The sequence below is a fragment of the Penicillium diatomitis genome (genome assembly GCF_028827545.1).
Source record: "Penicillium diatomitis strain IBT 30728 chromosome Unknown utg000009l_segment0_segment0, whole genome shotgun sequence".
Classification (NCBI taxonomy): domain Eukaryota; kingdom Fungi; phylum Ascomycota; class Eurotiomycetes; order Eurotiales; family Aspergillaceae; genus Penicillium; species Penicillium diatomitis.
Genome location: NW_026623181.1, coordinates 102,973 through 120,684, shown reverse-complemented (window position 1 = coordinate 120,684; position 17,712 = coordinate 102,973). Strand labels below are relative to the sequence as shown.

The window sequence follows — 17,712 nt, the reverse complement described above, 5'->3', positions numbered from 1 at the left end:
ACCAGTGGTACAGGTGGTGAAGCTGGTGAGATCCTGCTGATTCAGGGGCAGATTGGAAAGGCCACAACATATGGCGAGCAATTTAATCTGAATAACGCCTGCGCCATGAAGGAAAGTTTTCGCTGTAAACGAGGTTTCATGAACTCAGGGCTTGGCAGGATAATACAAAAGACTATCTCGGGCTACGTAGTGCGAGCCTTGATCATGCTTGGGATTGATTTCCTTCAAGTGCTGATACATACGTCGCTTTCTGGAAAAGTCTCTGCCCGTGCGGTGCAAGCTCCAGCTCGCAATGAGCCCCATCCCATCACCCTGCAAGTGAGCACGGACTATTAGAAGCCTGCAACTCCACCTCGGTTCTTATTGGGTTTACTCCGAGGATCGTCCGGCCATGAGGCTGGCAATAATGTCAGCCCGGTCCCCCTTGAGTAGTTCGAGGCTTCAAACCATATTCTGGCTTATTAAGATCGATGATTTCAATCAAGGCCTGCAACGGCTCGATACAGCATCTCTGAATTCCGGATCGTTGGCTATCTCACCCGTGTTCCGGAGAAATTCCTCGATTGGGATTTTGGAAACGTCGAGGAGGAAAGCTCCAGTGACTTTCTCGTTCTTCTCTCATAATTAGGTTCAGTGGCTTTGCATCTCTCCCGTTCTGGATCTCCGTCGACCGAGAACGTGAATGTTAGGACTTTAAGTAGGGCTACTGCTCGCTTAGGTGGGAGATCTGGTTGATTTTTTCCATGGGGGATAGGTACTTACATCTACCTGTAGTATCCAGCAAAACTTTGTACCAACCCACTACCTCATGATCCGATACCATTCTCCAGGTGTATTCAGTTATTCACTGCCCATTGAGCTGACTCCATTGAAATCTTCAGGTCACTGGATTCCAACTTTGATGCAGACCCCGTGATCACTGTGAAGTGTTGGTAGAAGCCGAGATGTAAACCAGGCAAGGGAGGTGTTATTGAAGCAAGAATCAAGTTGGAAGTAAGTACCTGTTCCGTAGGTCGGTTCCGCCTCTGAGGAGCCCCGACGGCATGATCATAGTGCGCGAGCTCGGATTCTGGCAGTTCAGAAGCTCTCGAGTACCTAGGTAGACGTGTGGCATCCCTTGAGTATTGGTAAGAGGTAGTCTGAGGTCTGCTCAGGGACTGCAAGAGGGTCCATGGTCTGTCGGTTGATTTTTTAGACTTTCGGGGTACATGATCAATTTGCGCATACATATGAGGCCAATCGAGGATTGAGACCAAGTCTTACCGGAGACGTGGCTATTAACTTGACTCGAATAAGCAAAGTTGTGCCTTGTCTGTACTCTGTACACTGGACAGTAGTGTATAACAACCCTGTATTCCGGTCTAATCAAGGAAGAGAACCCTAGGTATACTAAGGTCAACCCAAAACACAACGTTTGAAATTCGTCGCCATTTGAAATGAAGAGAAACAAGGGACATGCACACCACACATGAACGACAGACAGACAAAAAGGAAAGGCGGGTCCCGTGCCACATGGAAAACCTTCCCGTTCGACGGAAGCGGAGCTCATCGTTTGACGCAAGAGCGCGCAGGCGCAATTCTGTCAACGGACAGACCACGACCTAATCTCCATATCCCATACAGTTGTTACATTCCCAGCATGGCCAGGATTGATTGTCTCTGCGAAGATGTCAGAGGCAAAGAAGATGCATCAGAGTGGGTGGGCTAACTTCAATCACTGGCAGTCGTACTGTACTGGCACCTCACGTTTGTCTAATGGCGGACCCACGGGACCGAAGGTCTGTCGACCAGCCATCTGGGCACGTTCTGCTGCTGGTGCTCCACCTCATCCAGCACTGGAGCTCGAAAGTGACAAGGGCCGATAGTCTTCCCATGTGGTGCTCTCGGGACAATCGAACCTCGATCCATATTCTCGACGGTCCATGGTCGGACCGGATGGCGCTGGTGTCTCCCTTGACAGTCTCCATCTGGCGTACTTGATTGATTCGGTCTCTTTCATTGCGCCAGGCCGTGGCCTCCCAGCCCTGCTGCGACTGGTTGCCGAAGGAGCATCCTCGTGGTGACGACTGGTGTGGGCGCTTATCACGGGCTTTCCGTATATTCACAAGATATTTCTGTTCCTGATCCCCAGTGCTTAATACTTCTTGCTCCTCCTCGACGCACCTTGGACCAGCACATGTAATGTTGCCTTGCCGGTCGATCTCCGTCAGAGATCCGCCTTGACACCCGCCGGAAAACCCTACCTCAAATGCGCCTTCGACTGCCCCCTCACCCCCACCGTCGTTGGTCGTGCAAATTTTAGATAAGAGACCTTGCGGGGACTGAATCTTCGGGGAGGGTTCTTTCGCGATCATGAGCAATCATTTCCCCTTTGGCCCGGACGATCAGGATTGGGACAGCCTTTCTTCACGCCGTGAAAGTACGGTCTCAACGTCCACCGTGTCGTCGTCTTCAACCAGTCTTCTCTTCCCGACCCCCGCCACCTCCCCCGGGGTCAGCTCGCGGAAGCATTCATGGCAGCTTTACGATGATGTGGTACGACTTCAGCTCAATCCGTCCATAACCATGTACGTTGATCCTTACCGGGAAGAGAGATGATGTCTCGGCGCTATCACGCCAGAGGAATAAGGTGAAACCGCTGCTAATTCCTCTCGGCAGCTCCTTTGTCAAGAACGGTCAACAATTCAAACTTCGATACACCTATATTGATGTCTGCAAGGACACGACGGGGGCGTTGAAATGCCTTGAGCTTGGGGGAGGTCTCGGTCAGCAAGCACCCTTTGTCCACGCCTGTAAGTGACTACGAGATGCGATGGATGCACGACTGGGAAGGACGTCAAGCATCTTCTCCGATGAGATGCGCGCATGGTATTGACACAAGACCTGATCAGTCCACAACACAAAACTACCCGTCCCACACATTGAACATCCCAAGGATGACGAGCGCTTTCCTCTTCGCATCTCTTTTCTTGACCAACAGACTGTACAGGCCGCCCATGTGGTCTTTATGACACAGTTGTCGTACAAATTCGAGAATTGGCAAGGTATGTCATTTACTTCACCGATGTATGGAGAAAATCTCGTCCCGACGCAGTGTTGACAAGTTCCAACAGATTGCTGCCAATTCCAAGAACTCCTTCTCAATGCCAAATTGATATTCCTAGGAGGCATGGCTGAGGCCAAGTCCAAAGGTCGCGGAGAGGAATGCATCAGCCAGAACCTTCGCATCTTACGCGGGCATAACGGCAAGCGAGTCATGCTCTTCTTTGCCAACTCGCAACGGGGTCCGCTGAAGAGATATATTTCTTTACCTCGTGAGTCTCCCGCTCTACTTTCTACCCTCAGCACGTTGAACGGCGCCCATCTATTCACTGTCTTCCTACCTGCGTTTTACTTTGCAAGCGATCGGTTATTTTCTAACAGAGTCTCCTAGTCAACTGCGTGGAAAATGTTAAACCGGCGAAGAAAGCTGGTCGACCCGTTTTGATCGAGTTGAATCCCAATTTCGATCTTTTGTCGCAAATGCGAAATCTACAGATCACATTCCTGAACCATGAAGGTCAGTGCCCCCCACCCTCGACCTAAGTGTCTTTTACCCGCCATATCCGAACGCCGAACAACGACCATGACGAAAGTCCGAGCTCAGTGTGCTGACCACCAGCTGTGCTCTCTAGATAGCAAGACATTCTGCCAGCTGCTGTCGACCGACCTTTCAATTGGATGATTAGAATAATGTCCTCTTTTTCCCCTTCTCTTTGTTTTAGAGTTCTCCAAGTCTACTAGGGCTACGGAAAACCTTTGACTTTGTACGCTCCTCAGATCCCGGCGGATGACTCTTTTCTTCGTTTCCACTCAGCCGTCTTTCCCTCCCCTTCGGGTCCCTGTCCACTTTGGCGTGCTCCCCTTTGCAATTCTGACCAAGGGGTAATCTTCGGATGGGATTTGTGAATTTTTGATCGTCTTTTTTTTTCTTTTTGTTCCATTGCATGGCGGCGTTTCAAGGCTATGATACCATGTACTGAGCCAATTTCATTATGACGTGCACATTTGATTGTTTTCATCCTTGCCTCTCATTTTGCTCCCCTGGCACTCGACCCCTACTGGCTTGGCGGATTCTCGAGGCCGATGCTTCAGTAGTTCAACATGTTCTCAGATGCCCGACCTAGTCTAGTAGTAAGGCACGCCATGCCAGGTGGACGACTGCCTCGGCCATTCTTTAGAGTTAGTAGTATACGACTATGCGCTATACAGGACAGCCTCATCTGCACGAGCGTCACAGCCTGCATTGCTCTGCCCAGCTCGCTAAAATTCAGCATCTGTGTGCTCATCACGAGTTACTACTACGTGAAATCGTGACCCCCGAATGCAATGTCCAACAGGGAGTGCACGTCCGTGAATGCCCGATTCCACGAGGTCTAAACAGGCGTGGTCTCAAACACTAAAAGGCGCCGAGTGGAGACGCGGCTGATCGATACAAGCACTTTGTTAGCCGCACGTGTGGGCAGCTCTCGCTGGCTTTGGCTGCTCAGGTACCCGGGCCCGTGGGGCGCAGGCCTGACAGACGGGGGAAATTGGCTTTCTTGCTTGACGGCTTTATTATTGAAGGTGAAGGTGTGCACGGGACCTCGGGCGGTCGAGCGGTTTTGCCTCTCTCTGTGGCAGGCGTTAGCTTCATTCCGATCTCTCTGCTCCACTGGACTCTTTGTCGGGTCGACTCCACTCATCATCCATGCAGCCGCTTTGAATCTGATGCTGAACAATGGTATGCAGAGAAATCACTGCCTTTCAATTCGAGTCGAGACCGAGAACGTGCGCCTCTGTCCACTTCACAAGACGTGGGATGATTTTTCCATGTCCTCATTTTTCTTCTCTGTTCCACTTGCAGTAGTGTTTCCACCTCTCGCACTCGAGTGTGGAGAATGACCACCGTCGAGAGCTCACCCTCATCGTTGGCCCAGGAATCGAATCGGAACTGAATGATCCACTCGCCTCTCTGGAATCTCTTTGTCGGGACTCGGGGACGGTCTGCCTCGTGAGGTCCCGTGCTCAAGATGCCCTCTCACGCCCCGATCAGGCATGACACTTACAGTATCACTGATTATTGTCAATGAGAACTGGGGGACTGGGGGACGGGGACCTGGCCCTGCGCTACGCGCGCCCACGATATACTTATCCCCCATGTGGGCTGACCCTTGGCGAAAGTCCGCCTGTCCACCCGAACAAGACGCCATCAAGAATGGACCTTCCCCGGGCCACAACGTGCGGCACTCATTGGCCCCATGTCTCGCGTGCTCAATCAGGGTTTTCGATGGCTGCTTTTGTTTTTCAATTCAATGGTCCCGGTGGCCCGGCTCATCCGCCTTGTGGAAGTCTACACTCTGGACACTGACAGTGGGCACAGTGGACAGTGGATCATAGTACAGTACGGTGCCTGTCACGCACTGGAGAGGGGCAACGGCAGCCGAGAGCAGAGTGAGCTTGGGCTTTCAACCCTGACTATATCTCACATTGGATCTCCTGCACTTATTCTTGAAGTAGTGTGTCTGGGTGCCCTCATGAAACATCGCCTGACGATCGGCGTGCATTGCCCTTGACATCTGCGAAAATGAAGGGGTTTCGGGCTCGATTGTACAAGACCGACCGCGCGCGGGATTTCGATCATGAACAGGTATGTAGAGTTGTGAAAGGACTTGCTGACGCTTTCATCTTCAAATGATCGTGGGCGATCGCTTCCTGATAAGGGATTCCCGAGAGTATGAGCTGACATGAAGTGTTTGAATGACGACAGGATCGTTATGTTCGCATGCGCCAAATCTACGAGACCATCGACCGGCAAGGCTACCAGTGGATAGTCGTGCTGGTTGCCGGTCTCGGTTTCTTCCTCGACGGTTATACAGTCAGTCATCGAATTGGCAGTTCTGAGCAGAAGATAGTATAAGACAAGACTGACTCGATCATCTGATTAGCTCTTTGCAAGCAACATGGCCCTTCCCATGATCTCTTACGTCTACTGGAGAGATGAACTTTCCTCAACCCGACAGACCAGCATCAACATCGCCACTCTAGGCGGTACACTCTTTGGCATGGTGCTTTTCGGCTATCTGGCCGACAAGAATGGTCGGAAAAAAATGTACGGCGTGGAGCTCGTTTTGTTGATTACATCCACCCTCGGCGTGGTGATGGCCTCGACGGGTGTCAATGATAGCATGAACATTTACGCCTGGTTGATCTGGTGGAGAATTTGCGTGGGAATCGGTGTCGGAGCAGACTACCCATTGTCTGCTGTCATCACATCAGAGTATGTTGGAGCGCTTCATTCTGCGACCAGCCTTCTCCTCGCGGCGATTATATTGACATGGCCTACAGATTTGCTCCCACAAAACACCGCGCGCGTATGATGGCCAGTGTCTTTTTCATGCAACCTCTCGGGCAGATTGCAGGAAATCTGGTCTCACTGATCGTCGTTGCGGTTTCTCGAAGCCAAGGTGCCGAGGATCCCGTCCGCACGATGGACATGACCTGGAGGTGGGTGCTCGGCATCGGCGTTATACCCGGCACAATTGCAACTCTCTTCCGTTTCGCCATTCCAGAGAGTCCGCGATATCTCGTGGAAATCGAGGACGATCCCGTGACTGCTCAATTTGACGCCACGACACTTTTCAGCGATCCCGCTTCCAGTCCCGGCTTCGATCAAGCGTCTTTCTCTCAGATTCCGGGCAGTTCCATTCAACTACCTCCCATGTCGTCGATCACGAGTGATTACATTGATGAAGACGAGGAGTGGACCGAATTACCTCTTACCACGCTGAACTCCCATTGGCGCCTAGCCCGCACAGACATAATCAGGTATTTCTGGACCGAAGGCAACTGGCGCAGCTTGGCGGGTACGGCCCTCGCATGGCTTCTTCTTGACTTTGGTTACTACGGCATTGGCCTTTCGGGCCCGCAATTTTTGGCCAAAACATGGGGTGACCTGCACATCACGGGTCCTGCGCCGGTCTGGCAAACTGACAGTCGACCCGGCGCAAATGTGTTTGACGAGCTTTTCGACACCTCGATCCGCGGTCTCGTCATTCTGAATCTGGGGAGCTTCATTGGCGGCTTGCTGTTCATCCTACTTGCACACCGTATCGACCGTGTTGCTCTCCAGAAGTACGGTTTCCTTGCTCTGGCGGTTCTCTTCATCGTCCTGGGCAGTCTGCTCCTAACTGCTTATACGGGCTCGGTTGTGACTGTGATATTGTACATCATTGGCCAAACGCTATTCAACTTTGGTAAGAAATTCAAGCCCTGTGCGAAATCTTTTCGAGACAACTAAATTAATTCAAATCTAGGTCCCAACGCCACAACATACATGATTCCCGCAGAAATCTTCCCCACTCGCTATCGCGCTACTTGCCACGGCATCAGCGCCGGTGCCGGTAAACTCGGCTCCGTTCTCGTTCAAGTCTTCTCATCATACTATCGTTTTGGAGGCGCAGATTCGACCTCCACGCGCCGTCACGGTATCATTCTCTTCGTCTTCAGCGCATGCATGATCATCGGCGCAGCTGTCACACACTTTTGGATACCACCTCTTCAGGCTCGAAAGGGCTCTAATTTGATATGGGGTGGCAAGCCATATACGCTGGAAACTTTGTCCCTCGGCCGCATGGGCCGCAAGAGTCGAGACAATAATTTGCGAAAAAGGGCGTCTCGGCAGCGCGCCATGTCATTCAGTGGCTGAACTCATCTCACCTTGTGTTTTTTTTTTCGACTCTACTGTGTCTCTCCTTCCATTCTACACTCTACAGTGTTTTTTTTCTCATTCTGTCCCGATCCCATCAATGTGGGTCCTCCCCTTTGTTCACTTACCTTTCCATTCCTTCTCTGTTCTTTTTCTTGGGTCAAAGCGTACTGGCTGGAGCTTTGGACTCTGATCCAGTTTGTTTGATTACCTTGGCTTCCTATGAGAAGCACATTATTATACGATATTCCCAGCTGGAAAGAAAGATACCCCTTCCTGTCTATACTACGAATTGATAGAAATTTTTGTGACTCTCGCCCTCGCACAGTATTGAGGGAGCTCTCTAGCCCGCAACTCGTTCCTCGTAGAATGTCTCCTCTGATCCCACATCTCGCTTCCGTCGCACAGCTGGAAAGTACATTCCAGTGCCGATCCGAGGATGTCTACCCTACAGAGGATTCCGCAGCCAACACGGACGAGGCTGAAGTTTATTGGCTTTGGACGAGCATAAATGGAAGTGTTCCTCAGCGGATCAAGTCAGCGTCACTCGGGAAAGCCCAGCTGGCTTAGCATTGACTTCACTGATGATCAATCGGAAAACCTGTCACTGGATTAAACAGTTTCAGACAGTTTTACTTCCGTGGGATACAGTCTCAACACTCATATGACACCGACTCACAACAGGAGTTCATGTACTCCCCAAGTCCACAGTCCACAACATTCACCTTCCAGACTCAATTTTCAGCCTCACGTGGCGAAACAAGCCCGGCCTTGGCTGATATCCTATCGGGGGCCGATTGTTCCTGACGAATGATTCGGGGGCGGACAGAGCCGCCGCCCGGGGTCGATGCGACCCTTCCCAAAAAAAACACCCACGACTCACTACTCCAACTTACATCGTTTCCTCCTTGCAACGTCAGTCTCGTGTCTGTCAGAATCGTATCTTCCACGCGTCAAAAATCTACAGGACGGTTTATCATGTCTTTCAAATCCTGCATTGCACTGCTGGCGACTGTGGGAGTGGCGACCGCGCAGTCTAGCGTCGTCTCCTTGTTCATGCCCGATACCGATCCTCAGCCCCTGGCGGCTTCGATTGTTGGACAGGTGAGTTCAGGACCAAGAGGCAGTTTTTCACGAAAATACTGCAGACTTCAGAGTACCCTGGATGAGATTACTACTGTTCATCTGGGGAGCCATTTGGTCGATTTGTACTAGTGCTAATCAAAAGCCTTAGTCTTCCGGTAAAGTGACATACAGCATCAACTGTCCCGCGGGCACCGATCCGACGAATTGTGGAATGGGCCCCGGCATGCTCTACACCTCTGCCCCCAATGATATCGAATGGTCGATCGTCGAGCCTAGCGATGACTTGTAAGCGCAATTCCAAGTGTATCTCCGGGCCACTTTCCGCCCACTGCTCCACGTGTCTCTGCGAGGATGCACCCGTGTGTCGCGAACTGACTTATCACCGTGAACTTATTCAGCACTGCACGAATTGTCTGCTCCATGGGCGGCACCACGACCGCCAAATGCACGGAGATGATGGGTGGTTCGGCGGCCAATTTCCCCGGAACTTCGACTCTCGACCTCGCCCAGAGTCAGATCACCTACTTGCCCGTCACCGTGACCGCGGGCGCTATCACAGCGGGTGACTCCACGACGACAGCGACTGCGTCGGCCACCTCGACTATCTCAAAGGCTTCGAGTGCGGCCCCGTCGACTGTCTCAAAGGCTTCGGGTGCGGCCTCGTCGACTAGCACTGGTGGCTTGCCTCGAATTACTGGGAATCCGCGAGCTGTCTTGGGTGGTGCGGCGGCTGCGTTGATTGCGGCGGCTTTGTAGATTGTTGAATAAAACATGTGCCCCTTGTACAGTATCTGTGGGCAGGTATTGTAAATAATTGGCACCCTGCTACTTGGTTGTAGACTTTCCATACATGCACAATGGCGGCGCGTGATTCGCAATCTCTTCATTTCTCAAGAATAGAACCTATTGTCGTTCCAATAATAGCTCGGGTAACTCTTATATCGCCCTCGATCAGGAAACGGAAACGAATTTCGCGATTCCAAGTGGAGTCGTGGGCCGAGCGATAGACCCAGTCAAGACTTTCCAGTCGATCGATAAACCCCTTATTTCGAGCAATCAGGGGGAGGGTACAAAAAGAGTAAAAGGTAATGCATCATCCGTGAATCGAACACGGGCCTCGTCGATGGCAACGACGAATTCTACCACTAGACCAATGATGCTGATTTATATAAGCAGTGTCGCAATAAAAGTATATGATCTCCTTTACCAGCTCGCCTAGTTGAGATGCTCTCAATCACGGACATCTTTCCATTTACCTACATGTAGCAGCAATTGCACGTAATTGGTGACAGTTATTATCGTATTAAAACGGTCTCTTACTTGGTATGCCTGCTCAATTGGTTAGCTCAGTTGGATGCGCATAACCGGTCATGATCTTATCATTCGTAGAGAACCTGGCGTGGGCTTTTCGCCGATCAAGCCCGGGGTCGTATGGATGTATATTTTGGCTGTCCAGCAATGTTCCCGACAGCCTTACTCAGGCTCCACCACCGACTTATCTACACACCGGTACAGAGGGATAAATAGACCAGAATCTCAGATACAAGACGTGCCTACACGAGAAGTACCCTCGGTACTGCCAGTGCGTATCGTGTAGCCGAGTCGTGTCTGCGTCTGCGTCTGCGTCTGCGTCTGCGTCTGCGTCTGCGTGATCACGCCAGCTGGAGGCGGAACCCGGCCTCAGCCAGGAGTACGTACGTACCTAAGTCAAGGATGCTGTCACTAATCAACCTGGACAGCATTCATTGTACATGTACGTGCTTGAATCTCTCTGTTGTTGATGCGTTCAACCAGTACTCCCCCCAGCATTCATGTGCTGGACACCCACATACACACACAGACAAGGTCCAGACCGGCCTATCTCTTCTGTCTCTCCAGCTTCGATTCCCAACTGCAGCAGACTCTCCGCCGGAGAATTCTCCGAGATGCAGCAACAAACACACAGATTCATCCGACGTCGGACACGGGTTGTCTTTCACCGTGGGGCTTCGAAGGATCATTCCCTCCCACTTCTCAGAGAGCGAGGTGCATAAGACTCTGAGCAGCGAGAGCCGTTAGAGACTCACCCTAGGTAATGTGCTATCTCAGGCTTATTAAAGATGGTTAAGTCTGATGCCTCCAAGTCTCATTTTGGGTGTTCACCGAATGAGACTCAACTCCGTTCGGACATCCGATAACCACATCCATTCGCGGGTGGTTGCTCGGCTATACGAAGCTGTACCAAGTAGAGAAACCAGGTCTCTGCCACATCTGGAGCTCACAGGATCAAATCAACCTGAACGATCGCCAGTCTGGACTCTCGGGTATAGATCAACCGGGAGTGGCGATCATAGTCGGTGCGGGGTTCGGTCTGGCGGGGGGGGGGGGGGGGGGATTGCGGAGGCTGTCCGTTGAAACAGGCATAAATCATCTCGCATTTCCTCCGACGTAAAAACAACAGTTTCACCAGGACTCAACTGCCACATCTGCGTGCGAAAGACGGAAAGAAAAGAGCCCATCCATTTGTCGTCACACATTCAAACCATCATCATGGGGAGCCACGGACCTGACCAGCTGAATATCCCCTCACGAGAGCGAGTGGAGCCTGGATCCTACAATATCCCGCTCGGCAAGTTCCCCGAGACAGCCATCAAGGCCGCCGACAACCCTGACCAACTTGCGATGGAAATCATCGATCGTTTGAACAAAGTATTGGACCAGAAAGACACCAGCGCCATCGCCCAGCTGTTCCTTCCGGATGGCTATTGGCGGGACCACCTGTGTTTGTCATGGGATTTCCGGACCGTCAAAGGCAATGATGCTATTGCAAAGTTTATCACCGGGTGCTCCTCCTCCATAAAGATCGAGATTGATCGGTCGTCGACTTTTAAAGCACCGCATAATGGACCCATTGATGCGCTGGGTGATGTGCATGGAGTTGAGTTCTTCATCAAGGTGACGACCGGGGTTGGCAAGGGACATGGTGTCGCCCGTCTATCTCAGGAGGGCAATGAATGGAAGATCTTCACCCTGTCGACTACCTTACTAGAGCTCACCGGCCATGAAGAGAAGACAAACGGTCGTCGTCCATTGGGAGTGAAGCATGGAGTGCAACAAGGGCGCCAGAACTGGCAGGACAGACGAATTGCCGAGCAAGAATATAAGGATAAAGAGCCTGCTGTGCTCATCATTGGTACGGGATTATAATGCATGTTTTGTTTCTTTTTTGCTACTGAAGAGTTCACAAGAAAAAGCTAACATCTGTATGTGAATGTCATATCCAGGCGCCGGTCAAGGCGGTCTCACCGCAGCAGCTCGACTGAAGATGCTCGGCGTGGATGCGTTGATCATCGACCAGGAAGAGCGAGTCGGAGATAATTGGCGTCGCAGATATCACCAGCTAGTCTTACACGACCCAGTTTGGTACGACCATCTGCCATACATGAGCTTTCCCGCCAACTGGCCAGTGTTTACGCCCAAGGACAAACTGGCTGAATTTTTCGATTCCTACGTCAAGCTGATGGAGCTGAACGTGTGGACACGAACCAATCTGAAGTCTGCATCGTATGACGAAAGCCAAAGGCAGTGGACAGTTGTCGTTGAGCGACATTCGGCTGATGGCGCGGTTGACTCGCGGACCTTCCATCCACATCACATCATCCAGGCCACCGGTCACTCGGGCAAGAAGAACATGCCCAAGTTCAAGGGGATGGATACCTTCCAAGGTGACTTGCTGTGCCACAGCTCCGAGTTTCAAGGGGCCAAGCCCGAGTCCAGAGGTAAAAAGGCGGTTGTGGTTGGCTCCTGCAATTCCGGACACGATATTGCCCAGGACTTTGTCGAGAAGGGATACGACGTGACGATGGTTCAACGAAGTTCGACGTGCGTAGTATCTTCAGATTCTATTGTCAATATCGGTCTCGCAGGTCTCTACGAGGAAAATGGTCCCCTGACCGACGATGCGGATGCGTATCTATGGAGTATCCCCCGGAGCTGTTCAAGACGCAGCAAGTCAAAATCACCGAAAAGATGAACAAGAATGACACCGACACTCTCGCTGGTCTGGCCAAGGCCGGCTTCATAGTGGACAAAGGTCCCATGGACGCCGGTCTCCTGATGAAGTATTTGCAGCGTGGTGGTGGTTACTACATCGACGTGGGCGGCAGCCAATTGATTGCCGACGGCAAGATCAAGGTCAAGCACGGTCAGGAGATCACCGAAGTCCTCCCACACGGTCTAAGATTCGCAGATGACACTGAACTGCAGGCAGATGAGATTGTATTTGCCACGGGATACCAGAACATGCGGAGTCAAGCGCGCGTGATCTTTGGCGACGAGATTGCCGATCGACTGGGAGATGTATGGGGTCTTGATGCCGAGGGTGAGATTCGGACCATGTGGCGTCGTAGTGGCTATCCTGGATTCTGGTTCATGGGAGGGAATCTTGCCATGTGTCGATATTACTCTCGCCTGCTGGCCTTGCAAATCAAGGCCCTCGAAGAGGGGATTGCCTCGTACTAGAGCCTGAGGCTGGAACACCGTGCTTATTTTCGCCGTGGTGCTTTTCAACCTGACGTGAAAAAGCGAACATTGATATCATTCCATTCATATTCGTAATCTTTCATAATCCCAGCCAGCCTTCCTGCTGCGCAACCCAAACCCCCAACGTAAGAACCTGCGTACAAAGCCAGTTCTCCAGACTCGCATGGACACCATGTTGCTCAGTCCCCGTGCCCGATACTGGCCGAAGCAGATCCCGACAGCTCTGCACACAGTCCAAGATGGAATTCTTGCGCACCATAAGCTCCAACCCCCGGGCGTCATTGTCGCAATGCGACTCTTGCGTTGCGCCGTGCGATCAATCAGCAGTAGTACAAAATGCTCCGAGTCCGACGCCGACGCCGACGCCGACCCCGTCGCCGTAGCCGGGCGATTGCCTGACACCGCGCTTTTCCCCGTCAGTGGTCGTTTTTCCCACTGTAGGAAGATCTGTCCGGGACCGGTACTTGGCTCTCGGGTCTCGTCATTGATCGTGAATCGATAGCATATCTTCTTCTCCGGCCCCGTCGTGCCCACGCTAGCCTGCCAGCCGCATTGCGTATCGCGGAAGTAAATCAACCCGGACTTGGCCGGATTGCCACCATTTGTAGTTGTAGTTGTATTTGTCTGCTGATTCTGATTCTGAGGCTGATTCTGATTCTGGCACAGCGCCGCTACCGCCTCATTTCTGGCGCTCTCATTATGAGCGTCCTCTGTATGGTCTCTCGAACCGGGTCTCGAGGGCGAGCCGTGCGCTGCGCTAGCGACATACGGCTCGTCGAGCGTGGCGTAGAGATCGCCCGATCGGAGCTTGGGCCGCTGGACAAAGTCGCGGGTCAATTTGGATCTGCGGAGAGAAGGTTGCCAGATTTCGAGGACGGGGATGGGTCGGTGATTGGGGAGGAGTTGTTGGATTTGCAGGACGAGTTTGGGAGAGAGACGGAGGGATGATGAGTGGTGGGAGGATTTGGGTGGCAGGCGCGCGATTTGGAATTTGGCGCGGATTTTGACGTTGGCTGTGTGGATGGTGGATCTGATGAGAATTAGTATGTGATGGGTAGGATGCGACAGGATGTGATCGGGTTTGTGGTGGTGTTTGAAATTGGTATATATGTGTGTGGAGGTGTATACTTGGTGTATACTTGGAGTGTTTACGTACCGCTCATCGCTCGCCGTGTCGCTTTCATAGATGACCGAAGCGGCCCGCAGGGACATTGTCGCATCCATCGCGTTGTGTTGTTTGAAGGAGGGTATCAATCGAAAGAATATATAAAAAAACAACAACAACAACAACAGAAGCCAAAGTTGGACTGACGCAAGAGATCACCGTCGAGAGTTTGTTTATCAATCGGCAGAAAAACCGCGTCGTTGAGGGATTCTCCTATTGTTGCGCCGGAATACGGAAGGGTCTCTCTCAAAATTCAGTCGTCACAAGAGATTGATTGCCGTCTTGATGTTTTCAAACTCCCCTTTCTCTATTCCTGCAACTCCTAGAACGGGGGAAGGGGAATCATCATCTTCATATATAAAACAACTAACCGCCAGAACCAAGGACACTGCATCTTGGCCCTTCCCCGTCAACCGTCAAATGCAGGCTCCGGGCTCATGCATCCATCTGCCCCAGCCGTAATCGTATCGACGGTTTGCCCGAAAGCCCCCGTCTTTTCTCCAATCTCCAGTCTTTACTTCTTTAGTAGTCCGACTAGTCTCTACTTGACTCCTTCACTACTCAATTAGCCCCGATCCTCTCCCCACCGGCACATCTTTTCCACTCTGTGAGTTCCACGCATGAACCATGTGGGGGCCAGCAACGGGGCTCTTCTTTTTTTGTTTTTCCGCTCTTCTCTCTTCTCTGCGGACTGCTCGCCTCTTTTTCCAAGACGTTCCCACCTTGGCATCTTGTCGACTTCGGATACGTCCTGATGATTGCCTAATCGGGTCACGTCCGTATTGGCGAAGGCAGGTGGAGTGGGGGTCATGGACGTTCTTGACACTTGGATCGGTCAAATTGGGATCCGCAGAGAAGAAGAAGTGAAAGGCGTAAAGAAGAAGAAAAAGAAGAAAAAGAAGAAGGGGGGCCACCCATGGATCGGATGCTCGGATCGGCCTCGGCGTACCTGAGCCTGCACGGGTGAAGTGATGTACTGGCTTGGCTCTAGTACTCTACTGATTCAGTGAATACGACTGACTCTACTGAGTATTGAGTCCTCTGATATGATTTATCGATGAGTGATCAATGGCTGATCTTCTTCTTGTTCCGTCTCGGAATCCTGGCCGAAGATACTGTCCCAGTGTACTTTAGCAACCGTACTATATCGTGGCTGGCACAGGTCATTTCATTTTCGTGCCAGCCTAGCGACCGTGCCGACTGTCACCCTGTCAAAGAAAAGTCGTCAGGCGCACCGTCGACGGTTTGATCTGGTGTGACCTCCTCCACAGCCCAGATTCGATGTCGATCAGGCCCCGAGGCACTGGGGCGGGGGGCTGAACTCTGAACTCGATCTGCATGTCACGTCGTCGCGTTCCATAGGGCATAGCAGACTAGACGTACGGTAGTCAAGCAATCACCTCGAACTGGGATAGAGTGATCATGGCTCACCACGTCACAGCCTACCGGGGATCCATTTGTCAGTGACCGGGCACGGGGAGGCTGAGCATATCGTGGACTATCTTGGCATTGAAGCAGTTGAACCAGAATCGGCCTCGTGCGCCCTACTTCCAACACTCCTACAGTAGTAGTAATCAAGCGTGATTCCACTTCGAATCGGATTCCTTTTTGGTATTTACGCACTGTCGTACTGTAGCTCCTCCAGTCTCTCCACGAAACAAAGGTCACGCTCATTGTCATACCGCTGACCCTACTCAACTCGATCGAACCTGGCCAAGATATGAGATCCGGGCAGCCTGCAGCCTGCAGCCTGCAGCCTGCAGCCATCGGCCGTAAAAATAGAATCCGAGATTAGATCTAATCTGAGTCTGACCCCCCACCCCGCCAGAGTGACACCACCCCTCCCTGATGTGTGTGTCACGGGATCTGAAACGTCCGTCTCGAGTTCTCGACTGTCCGCGGGGCGGTCGTGGTATTTCCCACCCCCTTTTTCCTTCTTTCTCGATTTTTAAATGTCCGTCCGTTGACGAATGTCCGCGGGTGAATAGTATTGTCCGTGCCCGTCACCATTCTTCATGTTCCAAACCTTGACCCATATGGTTTTTATCCAGGAGCCTCCGCTGTGGAGATATGGGTGAATCTCCGTCGGATATGTCGGGGCCAGGCTAGGACCCTGAGCGGTGATTCTTTCACTTGCTGGAATTGCTAGGCACCGATCAAAATTGCACTCGTTCAATGTTCGGCCTAGCCTGATGCAGATCAGTCAACAGTGATACAGAGTCATACCATCTCACAGGGCATATCTCATCATTCTAGACCGTCTCGGCTCGTGCCTGACAGAAACGCTCGAAACCGTGTACGAGCTCACCGCCATGCAAGGACTTTCACACAAGGGCCGGTCACTCCCGATCTCGTGTCTGGGGCCGACTCAGGGTCAAGGTGCTGCAGTGAGGTGCAGGTGGTTTTCATGACGCCAACCGTCAGGTCGAATAGGAAAAGTCGCGATGCGGCGAGGGTCCACGAGTCCACGAGTCCACGGGTGTTCTGGCCGCGGTTCCACTTCCCGCACGTTGAGCAGTACCTCGAAGCGAATCAACGGGCCCCGAGAAAATACGAGATGCAGCCTGGATACGGACCGTATTCGCGATTGATTGAGAAGTTTCCATCAACATTCCCAAACCCCCCGTTTCCATGGATCTCCAGCTCATCGCATAGATGTCAAGGCCCATACATAGTCACATCATTCGAGGACTACTCTCATCAAGCCTCGGGTCAAAATAGCAGTTTACATGGGGTATCTCGCCTCCGCGGGACGTCCCTTCAAATCTTGCTGCTTCTTGCCCATACCGCTGCAGGGACCGAGTTTCCCTTCTCCACAGAGTCCACTTACTGGATAACTAGAGCATCGTGCGTCACATGGAACAAGGTACACAGTTGCACACACCGAATATCATCTATTCGTGTCCTTTTCATAAACCGCTGCCTAGCTACAAGAACTGCTAGCAATGCATGCGCACCAGCGGTACAAGATTTATCATAAAACACGGGTGCCTGCCGAGGGCTGACGGAAACGCTCCATTTCAACCCTGAATTCCATCCGTCGAGTCGACGACACAAGCGCAACCTTAATCCATCAACGCATCAATGCTGCCTGTCTAGCGATCACTCCCCGCAAGCTTCATTTTGCTATTCTTAGAGAGAGACGGAAATTCATCAGCACTAGACCCTCCGCAGCAGATGTGGATAGGTGGGAGCTGGGTTCATGGAAGCTGGT

At 52.0% G+C, this 17,712-nt stretch overlaps 5 protein-coding genes across 5 annotated transcripts; 4 read left to right on the top strand and 1 right to left on the bottom strand.

Moving 5' to 3' along the window:
- Nucleotides 1–2,352: 2,352 nt before the first annotated feature.
- Nucleotides 2,353–3,585, top strand: N7539_006575 (uncharacterized protein; the record flags this gene model as incomplete). The annotated part of the gene is made up of 5 exons (XM_056936176.1): nucleotides 2,353–2,567; nucleotides 2,659–2,792; nucleotides 2,892–3,044; nucleotides 3,132–3,314; nucleotides 3,434–3,585. 5 exons carry the CDS (start codon nucleotides 2,353–2,355, stop codon nucleotides 3,583–3,585), a joined length of 837 nt encoding a protein of 278 aa, XP_056788111.1.
- A 2,020-nt stretch (nucleotides 3,586–5,605) lies between these two features.
- On the top strand, nucleotides 5,606–7,726 carry N7539_006574 (phosphate transporter; the record flags this gene model as incomplete). Its single annotated transcript, XM_056936175.1, has 5 exons — nucleotides 5,606–5,668; nucleotides 5,789–5,896; nucleotides 5,967–6,298; nucleotides 6,367–7,274; nucleotides 7,335–7,726. The coding sequence occupies 5 exons, from the start codon at nucleotides 5,606–5,608 to the stop codon at nucleotides 7,724–7,726; spliced, it is 1,803 nt and encodes a 600-aa protein (XP_056788110.1).
- A 978-nt stretch (nucleotides 7,727–8,704) lies between these two features.
- Nucleotides 8,705–9,568, top strand: N7539_006573 (putative GPI anchored protein; the record flags this gene model as incomplete). Its single annotated transcript, XM_056936174.1, has 3 exons — nucleotides 8,705–8,830; nucleotides 8,961–9,097; nucleotides 9,211–9,568. 3 exons carry the CDS (start codon nucleotides 8,705–8,707, stop codon nucleotides 9,566–9,568), a joined length of 621 nt encoding a protein of 206 aa, XP_056788109.1.
- A 1,773-nt stretch (nucleotides 9,569–11,341) lies between these two features.
- On the top strand, nucleotides 11,342–13,312 carry N7539_006572 (flavin-containing monooxygenase; the record flags this gene model as incomplete). The annotated part of the gene is made up of 3 exons (XM_056936173.1): nucleotides 11,342–11,984; nucleotides 12,076–12,673; nucleotides 12,718–13,312. 3 exons carry the CDS (start codon nucleotides 11,342–11,344, stop codon nucleotides 13,310–13,312), a joined length of 1,836 nt encoding a protein of 611 aa, XP_056788108.1.
- A 100-nt stretch (nucleotides 13,313–13,412) lies between these two features.
- On the bottom strand, nucleotides 13,413–14,545 carry N7539_006571 (uncharacterized protein; the record flags this gene model as incomplete). The annotated part of the gene is made up of 3 exons (XM_056936172.1): nucleotides 13,413–13,580; nucleotides 13,667–14,363; nucleotides 14,490–14,545. The coding sequence occupies 3 exons, from the start codon at nucleotides 14,543–14,545 to the stop codon at nucleotides 13,413–13,415; spliced, it is 921 nt and encodes a 306-aa protein (XP_056788107.1).
- Between the last annotated feature and the right edge of the window lie 3,167 nt (nucleotides 14,546–17,712).